At 44.3% G+C, this 16,379-nt stretch overlaps 1 protein-coding gene across 1 annotated transcript; it reads left to right on the top strand.

Annotated features, from left to right (window-relative positions):
• Nucleotides 1-6,320: 6,320 nt before the first annotated feature.
• MINAR2 (membrane integral NOTCH2 associated receptor 2) lies at nt 6,321-15,306 on the top strand. Its single transcript, XM_076363143.1, has 3 exons — nt 6,321-6,500; nt 14,074-14,319; nt 15,127-15,306. Exons 1-3 carry the CDS (start codon nt 6,336-6,338, stop codon nt 15,304-15,306), a joined length of 591 nt encoding a protein of 196 aa, XP_076219258.1. The 5' UTR covers nt 6,321-6,335.
• The last annotated feature ends 1,073 nt before the right edge of the window (nt 15,307-16,379 follow it).

Here is a 16,379-nt window from a genome sequence, read left to right as displayed (position 1 = left end):
TCTGGAGGGAATTTGCTGCTTTGTTCTGGAGGATGTGGTTTAGGTTTTGGGTTGTTTGGGTTTTTTTTCAATCAGTTTTCATTGTCATCTTCAGTGACAGAGAAGCAGCCATTTGCTCATTATAAAAATATATTAAAAATGGAAAGCTTGCCTCCATGAGGAGACCAATGGAGGCCCTAAAGCCTAGCAGGTCAATTATAAACAGAAAATTCAGAGTGCTCAGAAAGAATTTGAAGAGCTCTGTAGAAAAGATGCTCAAACTAATAGTAAAAGGGACTTGAAATACATCAAAAGCAGGAAGCCGGCTAGGGAGTCAGTGGGACCATCTGATAACACAAGTGTGAAAGGGACACTTGGGGATGATAGAGCTATGAAAGGGAAGTTCAGTGAGTTTATTTGCGTTGGCCCTTCCAGCTGAAATGTTGCAGGGGTTCTCGTACCTTGCACGTTCCTTATATCAGAGATGTCAGAGAAGCTGGATCAAGTTGAAGGAAATATATGAGAATGTAGGACCAAATAGGTATGCTAGATGCTGACAGGTATCTAGGGTGGCAGTCACGTGAGATTCCTGGAAGAACACAACTGGGAAATTACGGAACTGCTTGCCATGCTGCGTACGCTGTTGTTTCAAACAGCCACTCTGCCAGAGGACTGGCAGATTGCAGTGTAATTCCTGCCTGTGGAAAAGGGGATCTTTAGGGGATCCTTTGAACTACAGACTACGGAGTCTTGAGTTCCTTTTCTGGTGCCATAATAGCTGATAAGATTCCCCGAGCACCTGGATAAGCATAGGCTGTTGGGAGAGAGTCAGCATGGCTTCAGTTCTGTCCTAAGAGAAGAGGATCTGGTGGACACAGAAGTCTCCGACAAGGTTCCATGTTACAGCATATTCAAGAAACTACATTCACACAGGACTATAGGAGCCATCTGTATGGCTTGAAAGCTGGTTAAAGGATTGGAAGCAAAATGGTCATCTTTCAGGGTGGAGACGAGTCAGTAGTATGGTTCCCTAAGGAATGATGCTGGGTTTAGTTTTTTCAACATTTTCATCAATGACATGAGGAAGAGAGTAAAAACTGAGATCTCTAGCTCTGCAGGTGACATTAAGCTCTTCTGGTTAACCAACTGTTGCCTCACTTGGCAAGAACCTCACAAAACTGAGTGGTTAGGCAAGACGTCAGCTAATAAACTTTGATGTGGGTAAATGTAAGGTAGTATAGCTATGGAAAACAGCCTAAACTATTCCTACAAGAACTTGCAACTGGCAGTCATAGAGGTGGAGGAAAAATCATAGTGTCATTGATTACTGTAGTCTGAAGTTATTAGGTCTATGAGAACAGCAGGGAAAAAAGCCAAAAATTGATGGATGTTGTCAGAAGAGAGGGCATCATTTTTCCCGTTTTTGGAACTGTGGTGTATCCACAGCTTAGGCATTGCATTCATTTATGGTTGCTGTGTTCTCATTAACAATGTAGTGGAATTACACTGTAACACATTAAAAAAGGCAAATAAATAAGCAAGGGGATATACCAGGTGGCTTATGAGATGAGGCTGAAAAAGTTGATACTTCAGATTGGAGAGAAAGAGGCTGCGATGAGCATGCAATGAGCTCAACGATTGTGGTGATGATGATACGGTTGAGTGTTTATGGGTAAGGATGAGGGGGAAGGCCAACGAGGCAGATATCCTGCTGGGAGTCTGTTATAGACCACCCAACCAGGATGAAGGGGCGGATGAAGCGTTCTACAAGCGGCTGGCAGAAGTCTCTCCATCACTAGCTCTTGTTCTCGTGGGGGACTTCAACTTCCCGGATGTCTGCTGGAAATACAACACGGCAGAGAGGAAGCAGTCTAGGAGGTTCCTGGAGTGTGTGGAAGACAACTTCCTGACACAGCTGGTAAGTGAGCCTACCAGGGGCAGTGCCTCGCTCAACCTGCTGTTTACTAACAGAGAAGGACTGGTGGGAGATGTGGTGGTCGGAGGCCGTCTTGGGCTTAGCAACCATGAAATGATAGAATTCTCGATTCTTGGTGAAGTAAGGAGGGGGGCCAGCAAAACCGCAACCATGGACTTCTGGAGGGCAGAGTTTGGCCTGTTCAGGACACTGGTTGAGAGAGTCCCTTGGGAGACAGTCCTGAAGGGCAAAGGGGTCCAGGAAGGCTGGACGATCTTCAAGAAGGAAGTCTCAAAGGTGCAGGAGCAGGCTGTCCCCATACACCGTAAGAAGAACGGGCGGGGAAGACGACTGGCCTGGCTGAACGGGGAGCTCTTGCTGGGACTCAGGAAAAAAAGGAGAGTTTACCACGTGTGGAAGAAGGGGCAGGCAACTCAAGAACAGTTCAGGGATCTCATTAGGTCATGCAGAGAGGAAATGAGAAAGGCAAAAGCCCAGCTAGAACGCAATCTGGCCGCTGTTGTTAAAGACAACAAAAAATGTTTCTACAAATATATTAATGACAAAAAGAGAGCCAAGGAGAATCTCCATCCCTTATTGGATGCGGGGAGGAACATTGTCACCGAGGATGAGGAAAAGGCTGAGGTACTTAATGCCTTCTTTGCCTCAGTCTTAACAGGCAGACCAGTTATCCTCAGGGTACTTGGCCCCCTGAGCTGGAAGACAGGGACGGCGAGCAGGATGAACCCCCCATAATCCAAGAGGAAGCAGTCAACGACCTGCTACGCCACCTGGATGCTCACAAGTCTGTGGGGCCGGATGGGATCCAACCGAGAGTGCTGAGGGAGCTGGCGGAGGAACTTGCCAAGCCACTCTCCATCATTTATCAGCAGTCCTGGTTAACGGTGGACGTCCCGGACGACTGGAGGCTTGCCAATGTGACGCCCATCTACAAGAAGGGCTGGAAGGAGGATCTGGGAAACTACAGGCCTGTCAGCCTGACCTCGGTGCCGGGAAAGGTTATGGAGCGGTTCATCTTGAGGGCACTCACAAGGCATGTGCGGGACAACCAGGGGATCAGGCCCAGCCAGCACGGGTTCATGAGAGGCAGGTCCTGCTTGACCAACCTGATCTCCTTCTATGACCAGGTGACCCACCTAGTGGATGAGGGAAAGGCTGTGGATGTGGTCTACCTGGACTTCAGTAAGGCCTTTGACACTGTCTCCCACAACATTCTCCTAGAGAAGCTGGCGGCTCACGGCTTAGACAGGTGTACTCTGTGCTGGGTAAAAAACTGGCTGGACGGCCAGGCCCAGAGAGTTGTGGTGAATGGAGTTAAATCCAGTTGGCGGCCGGTCACGGGCGGTGTTCCCCAGGGCTCAGTACTGGGGCTGGTCTTGTTCAATATCTTTATCGATGATCTGGATGAGGGGATTGCGCGCACCCTCAGTAAGTTTGCAGACGACAGCAAGTTGGGCGGGAGTGTTGATCTGCTCGAGGGTAGGAAGGCTCTGCAGAGGGACCTGGACAGGCTGGATCAATGGGCCCAGGCCAACTGTATGAGGTTCAACAAGGCCAAGTGCCGGGTCCCGCACTTCAGCCACAACAACCCCATGCAGCGCTACAGGCTTGGGGAAGAGTGGCTGGAAAGCTGCCTGGTGGAAAAGGACCTGGGGGTGCTGGTTGACAGCTGGCTGAACATGAGCCGGCAGTGTGCCCAGGCGGCCAAGAAGGCCAATGGCATCCTGGCCTGTATCAGAACTAGTGTGGCCAGCAGGAGTAGGGAAGTGATCGTGCCCCTGGACTCGGCACTGGTGAGGCTGCACCTCGAATACTGTGTTCAGTTTTGGGCCCCTCACTACAAGAAGGATGTTGAGGTGCCTGAGCGTGTCCAGAGAAGGGCAACGAGGCTGGTGAGGGGTCTGGAGAACAAGTCTTATGAGGAGCGGCTGAGGGAACTGGGGTTGTTTAGCCTGGAGAAGAGGAGGCTGAGGGGAGACCTCATCGCTCTCTACAACTACCTGAAAGGAGGTTGTAGCGAGGTGGGTGTCGGTCTCTTCTCCCAAGTAACTAGCGATAGGACGAGAGGAAATGGCCTCAAGTTGCAGCAGGGGAGGTTTAGATTGGACGTGAGGAAAAATGTCTTTACTGAAAGAGTGGTGAAACATTGGAACAGGCTGCCCAGGGAAGTGGTGGAGTCCCCATCCCTGGAGGTATTTAAAAGACGTGTAGATGAGGCACTTAGGGATATGGTTTAGTGGGCATAGTGGTGTTGGGTTGATGGTTGGACTCGATGATCTTAGAGGTCTTTTCTAATCTTAATGATTCTATGATTCTATGGTCAAAGTTTAAAAAATCCTGACGGTGGTGGATAAGCTGCACATGGAGCTCTTGTTCTTAAAATCCTGCAGTACAGCAAAGAGGGGATCCTTGATAAAACTAGTATGGAAATTAGTTTAAAACACATAAAAGTAAGCACTTTAGACAGGTGGTCATGTGATTCTGAAGCTTGCTTCTAGAGGAGGTAGTATCAGAAGATTTGAAAAGCAATTAGACAAATTTGTGGACAACAAGTACATAAACAGATAATAAAAGGCCTGGGAACAGACAGTCTAGCACAAAAAGTTGTGTGGCTTCTGGGGAATAAAAGGAGAACGAACTGCAGAAAGTAGCCAGGTGTACACAGTCTCCCTAAACAGCATCTCTTCTTGCCTTTTTCAAACACAGTGATAGATCCTCGGCTTGGGGGGTCTGACCTAGTGAGACCTTTTTTATGTTCTTATGTCATGTCTAATGAGACGAAGTAGTGTCGGTACGTAAATTCACACAGACACACACCACATCATATGCTACAGTAGCATGGAATAATGCTGTGTTCAGAGAGATCCTGGAAAGGGTACATATGTTTAAGAAAGAAGACATGGTTGTCTATACCCAGCTATTTTAGAACACAAATTAATACTGTCTTAGTTCTGCACAGGGAAAAAGGGGGACTACATGTCATGGTAAGTCTAAAACAGCAGCTTCATGGTAGTCCCTCAGGGTACACTGTAAAGGTGTGTTAGTGTTTCAGGGCTTCATTACACTGCAGAGAAATGGTTCTAAATGTAGCAGCAGGTTCCCCAGAAGGATGCACATCCACTCAGAAACACGGTCACTACTGTCTCTTTTGTGGCTGCTCACAAATATTCTAATATGAATATTTACTTGAAAGTTGACAGATAAATAATTTTTAACAGATATGCTGTAAAATAATCACCAATAAATACATGCAAGGAAAAATCATGAGCTTTCTAAGTAGATAAGGGTTTTAACTTATATGTGTATCGAAGTACTCATTTATTACATTAGGATCATGCATTAGTAACATTTTAAAAAGTAGTTTACTGGTTTTATTTTCTTTTCAAATTTCAGCAATCTTCTGTAAGGAAAGTAGATTGGTCTGATTCTCTGGTCTAAGTACAAAGATAAAATTTTTGTGATGCCCTAATTCTCAGCACTAATTTGATCCAAAATAGGTTTTCCTGGATTTCAAACAATGAACTTTCAAAAACCTATCCTCTGTGGCAGTGTCATCAAAAATGAAACATATCTTGGTAAAACAGAAAGGTTTGAAAAAAGAGGTTAAAATAAAAATGAGGAGACTACTTTTGCTGGTTGTAAGTAATGGCCATGAGAAGAGGAATTTCATTAGCTGAAAGTCAAATGAACGTAAGACTTATAAAATGATGATGAAAATGCCAAATCTCAAAATGAAAAAGTAAAAGTGAAGGGACTGAGACTACGCCATTCAAGGCAGTAAGAGTTTTTTCAATTCACTTGAACAAGAGCAGAATCAATTCCCTGAAAACTTCTGTTACCAATTACTTGAAACAATCTAATATTTCCCAGGGTCAAGAAGAATTTACTGTGAAAGAAATCCCTGAACCTAAAGAAGTGCATGTCATAGCCGTCATGGTAAGGAGTACCAACCCACACAGCACAATGGAGCCTCTTAGTACTGCCACTGAAAAGGAGGACTTGCTTTGCACTGGGAGCTGCTTCTAATTTTCTGGGGAAAAAAGCTTGCTTTGAAGTATTGTAAGCTTGACATTTTTGGCAGGTCACTTGAGGAAGTGCTGGTATGCGTTTAAGTGTCTCATGCATCTACTCACTGGTACTCTGTTAGCTTTAATGAGCACATATGTATCTATCAAAATAGACCTTGAACTTGAAAACTTAAGCTGGGCACTTACAAAAACATGTCCTGTCTGCTCTGCTGCTTCTAAACAATCTTTTATCATTGGTATATGATATAAGTGAGCCTGACACCAAACAGGGGTCAGATACAGTTTCAGGAAACTGTCGTATCCTTCTTCACGTCATTAATAATAGAAAGAGCGTGCACAGCCAGGAAGCAGAAGCTGGGGCTGTTTTCATTATTACTCTACAGGATAGAAACATGGACTTCTCTGTTTTGCCAAACAACAACCATCCCGATAAATTCCTGCAACTGGAGGTGAAGTCTCTAGTGAAAAACTCTGCCTTTCTACAAGCCAGCCTGGCAAAATTCCCAGAAGCAGCTTTACCTGGCATGCAGCAGTGGCACAACAGGGTCTATTTGCAGGTAAGGTCCAAAAGAGGCTGACATTTTTCCTGATTTTTCTACCTCGTTTTGGGGATCTGGAGACAAATTACATAAGGTTGAGACTTAGCTGTGGATTCAGCTTCCTGCATCTCTGAATCTGAATCACTAATATCCCCGTAAGTTTTCCCGTTGACTTCAGTGAGGATCAGGCTCCAAGCGAAGAGTCACTCTCTTCAGGGCTGTCCGCTGACTTTATTTCAGTACATTAGGCTTTCTACTGCTCGTTGTAACATTTTCTTAGCATTTCCCAGAAAGTCTATTGATGTCAAGTACTGATTAATTGTACTAAAGGGGCAAAATAAGAAAAAAACCCAGACAAATCTGAAAGCCAGGCCATATCCCTCAAACTCGATGAAAAGGCACATTAGAGAGAGCATCAGAGATTCTTGCTAGTGTCTCGCGAGCTTATGTATGTCTACATAGTTCACTGTAGCTTTCTCTTTATTTTGCCTTGTTTTCCTCATTGTACTTTGACCTTCTGTTATCTTGACAGACAGCTGTTGAAAGTGTATTAATACTAACTGTATTAATCCAGGTTATTATATAGAGGTAGCAGCAGTTTCTTGGTAAAAATGTAAATGTGTGCTGCCTAGTAGAGGCCCTGGAGCCAGCAGCAGCGAAGTTCATGTCTGGATCAGCAGCAGTGCAGCTGCATCAGCTCACACCCCTCTGGGCCCCACTTGCTGCTCCACAGTGCTCCTTTCCTGCTGCCCGGGGAGCCCCTCGCCTTCCCCACCCCTAGCATGAGCAAAAGCTCCAAGGTCTGGTTCTTGTCAAGGGATGGAGACGCACATAAGCAATTGGGGCAGCGGGGGGAGGGATGGAGAAGGGTCTGCATCCTGACGATCCTTAGGGTGGGGGTCCAATTCCCCACGGGAATGAGGAGTGGGAGCTGAAAAAACGTCAGCCTGGGGGAGGGGAAGAGAAGTATCCTTAAAGTCTCCCACAGCTACTTCCAGTTGCACTTCTCTCCTGTCAGACATTTCTCCCCACCAGCTCCCCAAACTCCTTCGCTCCCTCCCAGAGTCCATTCCAGTCCTCATCCACATGCAAAAGTCCTCCCCCTCCTGACACCCGCTTCCATGACCCTCCCTTACCTTCCCTAATCTCTTCCCCATCCCAAACACCCTTCCCTCTGCCTACCCCAATGCCTCCAGCCGCCTCTGCTCGTGTTGTATAATCTTTGCTGGCAATTCCCCAAGGAAAGCTGGGAGCGGGGGACACACGGTCGCCCATCGTCTCCCATGCAAAGAGCCCTAACCAAGGGAAGGAGCCTGTGGGATCCCAAACAATGGGGAATGGTGCAATGCTGGCCTCACTCCCCACCCCACCTAAGCCCCTCTTTTGTGCAAGAGGGAGGCAGCCACACACAGAGCCTCCTCCGCAGCAGGGATCCTTCTCCCTATTGTCATTTAACAGAACGCACTGTCACCGAGCCAGGGCTGCAGAGCTGCGGGAGGATTAGAAATGTGTGGGGTGCCCTGTGCTTTTTTGACTTGTGCTCTGCCCTTCACCACCAGCGAGAGGGTTTTCCTGGAACTCTGTTCCCAGCCCCAGGATGGCCATTTCAAAGGAAATGTCTGTGCTCACCATGTCTGCAGAAATGCAGTTTGCAATGCGGTATGTTTTATAAACGTTAAACCTAGGGCACAACCTATATTTTTAAATGTAGTCATTAGTGAATTCAAGCTGTCCAGATAAAATTCATTGTGCCTTATTCTCTCTCCCTTATGAGCTCGCCTCCTTTTTTCCCTTTTGCTGACAATCAAATAAAGGGAAAAGAACTGATGAGTTCCAGACATTAGAATAAACACGATGGCACAGTGGAGAACTAATGGCGCAGGAATAACGTGTTTTGCTTTAAGATGAGAGAGCTAATGGGGTTAAGGGTTAGTTAATTCAGAAACGGAAACGGACGGGGGGGGGGGCAAGGGAGGAGAATTCATTTCAGAACATATGTGCGTGACCTACAGACTCCCAAAGTCATAAAACCTTGAGAGTAGCCTGAATTCCCTCTTCAAAAATTCATTTTCTTTAAGAAACTATTGTTACTCAGGGCTCCCCGTGTAAAGTGACTTCTCGGTGGCGTGTTTGTGGTCTCTTCTAGACCTTTATTATGAGATCACGTGAATCCAAGTGCACTTCAACCCTTATGTGTTTTCTCCACCTATAAGTTTTTTAATTTATTTCCATTATAAAAAGCTTGACATAACGACAATTCCTATTGCTGGCCAAAAAGTTGCTGCTCTTTCTCCTTACTTTCCTCTTCCGTATCAGGCAAACTGAACAGCTTCCCTGCTTAGTGTATATTTTCATTGTCTACTTTGAGTAAAACAAACCGGAAAACAGTCCAGGAATCTTGGCCCTTCCTTGTGAAAAGCAGCATAAAGAGCACGGACTGTTTCTCCTGCAAATGGCTAGCTACAGACCGCTTTCTGATTGCCCTGAAAATTTCCAGTCCCACTGGACTCTCTGCCCCACAACATGTTTTATTGTTCAGCATACACCAGATGATTAATCCCCTATATCTGCTTCTGATATCTGGGGTGCATGTCCCCCCTGTAGTCTACCTGGTCATTTTCTGCAATTCTCGGACATCTCTTTCCTGCTTGTATTTCTCTTTTTTCCCTATTTCTGGAAGACAGCAGAGAGCATTTGGTCTTTGAACACCATGCTACTTCTTCTCATGCTGCTCTTGCTTAAGAATTCACAACTCTGAACAAATTTTGGCCTGCGGGTATCACGCTAACTGCACTCCTAACCCTTCCTGGTCTCTCATCTGAGCTAACGCCTGTGTCCTGCCTTTGCTTGTTTCTCAGTGTACCAGGACAAGAGATTTTTTTTGCCTATGTTAGGTGCTGGGTTACAGTCGCCTGTTTGTCCCCTGGCTCATATGTGCGTTACATACTTCCATTCTTTCCCTTATTCTTCCCTGGACATCTGCAACTGGCCACAAGCAGAGCCAGCTGCAAGGTTGGCAGGAGATTTGGTCTGACACCGTACAGAAGTTTTTATATAATGCACTCACAACCCTGCAGAACTCCATTACCAACAACAGATAAAACAGCTTTCTTAATTCATTATGAGGACAGAAATGCTCTCAATGCTGCACAATTAAAATAGTCCGTATGAATGCCTGCTTTTCTCTAAATATTCCTGTCACTTCGGCTTAAGTGTTTATAACCATCTACTAATCTCCTTCCTATCCATGTCAGGTGGCTTCCCAGGTTGCTTTGTAGTTCCTGATGCTGCCTTATGTCTCTGACAAGCAATTCTGATCTCCTTCAGTTCCTTTTATAAGAAAATTTGGATTCTCAGGAATCCTTGATGTGAGCTGTCTGCCCTACCGTCTTTCAGATCTGCTTACCTACCTTCAGTTACTCCTTGCCTTCCTGATTGCTTTTCTACAGCATCCCCTATGAGATCAGATTTGTTCAGGAAATTCTGAAGAGCTAATAATTATTTATCCTGATAAATGGGCTTTTTTTATTGACCAAATGCCTAGCAATACCTAAACAGTTGTTACAACTATCACAGGGATTTTTGGGTTACTACCTAGCAGCTTTTTGCCTGTCAGACCTTTTGTCTGTCTTAGAAACAGGTCTCTACATCAGAAAAATGCCCTTCCAAGTGCTGGGAGAGTCCTCCAGGGTGTGTTACAAGGCTTTTGCACAACAGAGGGTCATAGTCTTAAACAAATTACATGCAAATATAATAATCTCCCGGCTACACACTTTCACTAGGATTGAGGAGGTTGTTACAAAACAAATCCTGCACTATCTGGTGGCCCTAAATTTCTTGAAGACTCCACTGGTTAAAACTTTTAGGCGTAGCTGCCCATCGACAGCATTTGTCACTTTCATTGAGTATCTCCCCCGACTGCAGCTGGAGACCATGGCTGGCCATGGGACAAGAGGAACTAACTGTCTTTGGGGGGAGTAAAGAAAAATTTGACTTCCAGGAAGTAAATTTCCTTAATTTTTTAGGTGTCTCTTTATTCTCTTCTTGCAGGTAGATGGGCTTGAGACCAAGGCCTAGCCTTAACTGTTGATGTCCTGGTTTTGGTGGGTGATTAGCTTGATGCCTCTTATCACAGACTGAGGAAAGAATGGTTAGACTCACAGGTTGTTTCAGTGCTAACAACAGTGACAACCGTGGGAACAAAAGGATGAAGTCAAGATAAAAATGAGATTAAAATGTTTCCTAGCAATATAGATTAATTTATAATTTTTAATTATATATATTTTAATGCACCTGTATGCATAATTTGCATTATGAAATAATTGGCAAGAAAAATCTGTGGAGAAAGCACATTTTGACCCAGGGATGAAACTAACATTGACTCTCTACAGATCTTCAGGCTTTTTACAGAATCCTCTTTTTGTACATGCCAGCTCTCTGGGTCTATCAAAGCGGGACAAACTGTTCTCAGTGAAACACGAGTTATAAATCATAGCAGCTTTCTTGCTTATGAGCTATATGTAGATCAAACACAGTTATATGTTTACAGAGTTGAGCATTTTTCATCTTGTTAAATGAGTATTTCATCAACACATTTCAACTACAGTTTCTCAGAGTTCTTCATACCTATTGCTGCTTTGAGTATTTACTGTTCCCTCCTTCCATTCAATGAGTAGTAACATAAATTGCCTCTGATTTGATCTGCTCCACCCTCATTCACACTGGCTTCTTAGACACAGTGTGTATCATATAAATTCTGTAACACATACGGATACCTAAGTTTACAATACTTTCCTCTTTCTTTGAACATTTGCTTCATCAATCAGAATCAAAACATAGAAGTCTGTGAAAACTGTTGGGAGATGTTTTGAATCTTAAAAGAAAAAAATATGTAGTTTTTGCTAGAATTAATACTAGCAGGCATATTTTTATTATCTAATCTCCTTCTGTTTCTCTGCTTCTATAAATGCATATGTTTCATGTAATCTTCTTCATATTTCTCTGTATCATTTCTTGGACCTAAACCTTTTTTTTTTTTTCCCCCACATGTGCTTCAGGCTTCTGTCCTTCTTTTTCCCTAACTAGTCTCTAGGACATATCTACTGCAGAAGTTTCACAATCAAGCATTTGCCTGCACTCAAGTGTATTCTCCCAAATAGCTTGGCACTTCAATGTCTGTTCTCTAAAACTACTGCAAACTATCTCCTACCCCAAATTCCAGTCCAGTTCTCACAGTAAAACCCTGTTGCCCCTTCCATCCTACTCCCTCTCTACCTCTGCTCCAGGCTACCACATTCTCCTGTACTCATGCCCATGAAAAGGAAGGTACTCCAGACGGAAGGGGCAAAAAGTTTTGCCACAAAGCACTCTATGAACAAATTTTGCATCATGCCATCCATTCCAAATTTTGGAGCATTTTATTTAAAACAGCTTTAGAAATTACTGTCAAGTCACATTCTTTTCACAACATTTTAGCCTAGGGAGACTGAGCATCCCCTGGTGAGACAGTTCATGTTCTTCAACAAAATGTTCTCCAAGATCAACTATCTAGCAAGCCTGAGGGAAGCATCATTAAGGTCAGTGACAAATTTTAAGTAAGAAATTAAAAAAAAAAAAAAAAAAAAAAGACAGTTAAAAAGACCAGCTCGGCTGAAATCTGGCCAGTACAACCCAGAGGGCTTCAGTGCCAGCTGTAATGCAAAGAGTAATATTGTCAGGGGATATGTCAAGGCTGAGGAATTACATATGGAAATCATGAACTAACAGAGGGACTGGGAGGGCATTGAGGATCCACCCACCTACTAATGGTAATTATTGATGGGAAACATGCTTAGTCACTTGTGCATGATTTAGTGATAAGAATGCCAGCATGATGCTTCCTCCTAGGGTTTCTTAGGCAAAGGCTGTTGTTTTCTCTTCTAGACCTTTCCTTTCAGAAGGAAACCAGTCCTCCTGCTTCCTTCTACACTTGCCTGCCCCAGGCAAACTCACACATATCTATGCATCTGCACAGGCACCGAGGCATAAAGTAGGCGATGACACGTAGCAGCTGGCTTCCACTGAAAGTGGATTCACCAGACCACGAAGCGGGCAGAAAATTACTCAAGCAGAAAAAGCCAGCAGTGTGCCATCAGCTTAGGGACCTGCACTGGCTGATGTGGGATCCGAGCAGCTCCCAGAGCCAGTGTGCGGGAGGAGGTGGGATCCCCTGGGCTCCCACCAGAAAGGTGGAAGGAGAAGCAGGACGTGTCCCTAGCAGCAGCGAACCCTTTGGCTGCTGAAGTCCGTCCAGCCCGTGGCACCTTAACGGCTGGAGATCTCAATATTAGTGAAACATCCTGGGAAAGACGTCCTTTCATGGAAGGAAGTTTCTCAGGTCCCAGCTGTTTATGATGTGCACTCACTTTATGGGATTCTGGCAGTGGGTTCTGCCCACACCTTTGTGATTTCTGAGGGTGGGAGAGGGCTGGGGTGTGCCCCCCTCCCAGCATGCCTGCTGCAGGGTCACCGGGTCAGGCCAAGGCTCCCCTTGTCTTAACATAAAGTTCCTAAGGACAAAGGTGCTAATGGGGAAGTGATGTTTGCTAATGAGGAAAGCTGAAGTTGCACTGTGATGGTTCTGTAGAAGCAGTCCTGAGACACGGGCAGGTGTTCGAGTGAGGCAAGGGCTGTGCCAGAAGCAGGTCTCTCGGGAAGCTGATGCACCACCGGAACTGCAGATCGGTGACAGATTAATTCAAAGTCTTGGGAACAGAAGGTTGTGGTGAACCAAAATGTTGAACAGCTTGAATTGGAGAGTCTGATTTCATTTATCCATGCAATTACGGATCAAAAAATATGGTAACTACCATCTTACCGGCTCCTGAAGAGGCTCTTAGTGCTTTGTTAAGCAGCAGCTTGTGAGTTCTCCAAAAATGTGATCCCACCAGGGTTGTTCATCCTCCTCCCTTGCCACTCCCCTGTTCTAAAAGGTACGATTTAACGATTGTTGTTGCTGGGAGTCTGCTCAGATATTTAATTACCTTTGAGTTCTGACAGTGCCCAAATTAAGGACTCTCCCTCAGTTGAATGAAGGGCCTCTTTGACATCCTGACATCGGTCTAGCATTCAACAGCGTGAACAGAACTGCAAATCATACCCCTGCTGTCAGAGGTGCAGCTCCAGTCAAGGCAGTCCCTTACACACCATTACCCCCTGCGCTTTGTTCTGCTTTGTCCTTAGAGCTCTACTTCTGCACCATACGCCCATGGCTTTCATCAGAACTGCATCTTCTACCGTCGTGCTCCCATAGCACTGTTTTGCTAAAGCAGAGGCTTTCTTTCAGCAGGCATTATAATGCCAGTTCACATTTGCAAAAGAGTTTAATGTTCAGATTGTACCCACGTGCTTTCCCCAGAAGGAATAAATCTGCCCGGAGCGACCAGTCAGGCTCCCTTACTGCACCATAGATGTTTGCCAGATGAGAAAAATTGTTGCATGTGTAATTTTAAAAATTATTCTTTTGTGTTACAAATGATAACTCTGGAAGGGGACCTGTGTCATAGGTAAATGAAGATGAAAGCCAACTTCTGATCTAACTTGTGCCTTACAGAGAGAAAAGAGAAATGTCACTGAGCTGCCGGGCTTAGACTCAAACGAGGTCAGTCAAGAAATGACAGACAAAGCCCTTGGGAAACACATTACACCCATCACCCTGAAATCCACAATCAAAAGCAACCCCTTGTATAGTGATATCCAGACGGATGACGACTGGGAGGAGAAGAAAAAGACCCCTTCCTGGACTGTGCAAGACTATGACAGGCACTCGCTGCACTCTAATTTGGCCAGCCACATAAAGGTAATGTGCTGTTGCACTGCATTTGGGCAAAGTGAATTGCTATGAGCTGTGTGGTGTGTGCATGAACCACTGCGCAGACCACTTGGTTCTTTTGGTGGGATTCCAGAAGTAAATATGGACGTATTTTCCGGTACAGACATGACACTAACATGAGTCTGATCAGGAAAAGAAGTCTACGTATCTGGTTAGACTCCAGGAATTTCAGTTCTGCAGAACACGACTTCTGTGACTACAGAAAGTCTTAAACCGCAACACCCCGCAACTCAGCTTCCCTGTTTTTATAGGGAAGAACTATAAACGAGGCACTTAAATACTATGTGCCCACTTTAACAACTGTTCATAACATCATTCTGTTACCAAATAACATACATTTTCTCAGCCTTATGCACACTATGCAAGATCCTGCCTGCCTGTGGGTTGGCACAAATCACTTTTAGGGTTACATTTGTGAGTCTTTTTCTGCTGTTCCCTTTTTTGGAAAGGACCCAGATCTGTGTTTACAAATTGACATCTCTTCTTGAGAAGACAACATGGTTTATTCTGGGTTTTTTAATCACATTTCAATGGCTGGTGTCCTACATTTGGTTCCTGGCTGAAAAGTGTGGTTTTAATTTTCCCCAGTGGAACATTTGCAGCATCTGGCAAGTAGTGCAACCTATGTTCAAGTGAAAGTTTCTTGCATTTGTGTTGTGATGCCTTAAATTCATTAATCACTATCTGATGATAGCCAAAATACTTCTGGCTATGTTCTAATGACTTTATGTGCAAGACAGAATAACTGAGTTCATTTTCTGATTTTTCTTTTAGGAAAATCCTAATGATCTACAGTTCTGGATGGGGGATATTTATACTCCTGGGTATGATACCTTGTTAAAAAAGAAAGAGAGAGAAAAAAAGCATTCCAAATGTTGCCGAATCATCCTGCTCATGGTACTAGCTGTTTGCATCCTGATTACCATAGTCACGCTCAGTATTTTACTTACTTAGTACAGCCAAATGCTGTTGATGGGAATTTTTTCAATAAATATTTTTATTAAGCTATTCCCCTCCCTTGTTTTATTTGAATTCCAATTTTTTGTCACAAATACAATTTGTTTGACATCACTATTTTACAATGTTCCTGTGCAGCATAAGGAATTGATGCTGAAAAGAGACAAATACTCTGAGCACGGCAGAATGTCTTCTTATGGGCATAATTAAAAAAGAAAACTATAAATATGCTACTTTTCTTAGTGCCGCCTTCTTTGGACTAGTGATTTGAGTCAGTATGTGTGGTATGGTACACAGAGTATGTACAGACAACCAGCTGACTATTTGTTCTAATAAACACCTACCATCCCGTTCATCTTTTTATGATGGCTATTATTGGAATATAGAAAAGTATGATAAAGCAGTATTCAAGATATCTGAAAGAATAAAGCAAAAATTTACGTATTACTTAGTGACTGAGTGCATTGCTGCAATGATGCAGCACTTAGTAAAAAGCTAGCTTAAGTGCATAAATGTTTCCTTATCTTTTTCAGAGAAGAAAAACAAAAAATAGACTGTTGAACTTCTATCAAAAGCATTCCCTGAGACAGGGTTTCTTCATCCCTGTGTCATGTTCTTTGAACATGTAGCATCTCTGTCACCCCAAACCCCAAAAGATAGAGTGCCAGTATTTTTTTAATCTGACACATCAAAAACTGGAGCAAAATTGGTGAAGTACTAGAATCATAGAATCATTAAGGTTGGAAAAGACCTATAAGATCATCGAGTCCAACCGTCAGCCCAACACCACCATGCCCACTAAACCATGTCCCTAAGTGCCTCATCTACACGTCTTTTAAATACCTCCAGGGATGGGGACTCAACCACTTCCCTGGGCAGCCTGTTCCAATGTTTCACCACTCTTTCAGTAAAGAAATTTTTCCTTACATCCAATCTAAACCTCCCCTGCCGCAACTTGAGGCCATTTCCTCTCGTCCTATCGCTAGGTACTTGGGAGAAGAGACCGACACCCACCTCGCTACAACCTCCTTTCAGGTAGTTGTAGAGAGCGATGAGGTCTCCCCTCAGCC

This window comes from Aptenodytes patagonicus, chromosome Z (genome assembly GCF_965638725.1).
Source record: "Aptenodytes patagonicus chromosome Z, bAptPat1.pri.cur, whole genome shotgun sequence".
NCBI lineage: Eukaryota > Metazoa > Chordata > Aves > Sphenisciformes > Spheniscidae > Aptenodytes > Aptenodytes patagonicus.
Note: the sequence above shows the minus strand (reverse complement) of the source record. Positions and strands in the feature narration are given on the sequence as shown.

Excerpts from the sequence above, each read along its gene's own strand:
- MINAR2 (XM_076363143.1), top strand. The coding sequence starts at position 6,336 with ATGGACTTCTCTGTTTTGCCAAACAACAACCATCCCGATAAATTCCTG. Across the intron at positions 6,501-14,073 it reads ACAACAGGGTCTATTTGCAG|AGAGAAAAGAGAAATGTCAC; the intron begins GTAAGGTCCAAA and ends TGTGCCTTACAG. Across the intron at positions 14,320-15,126 it reads ATTTGGCCAGCCACATAAAG|GAAAATCCTAATGATCTACA; the intron begins GTAATGTGCTGT and ends TTTTTCTTTTAG.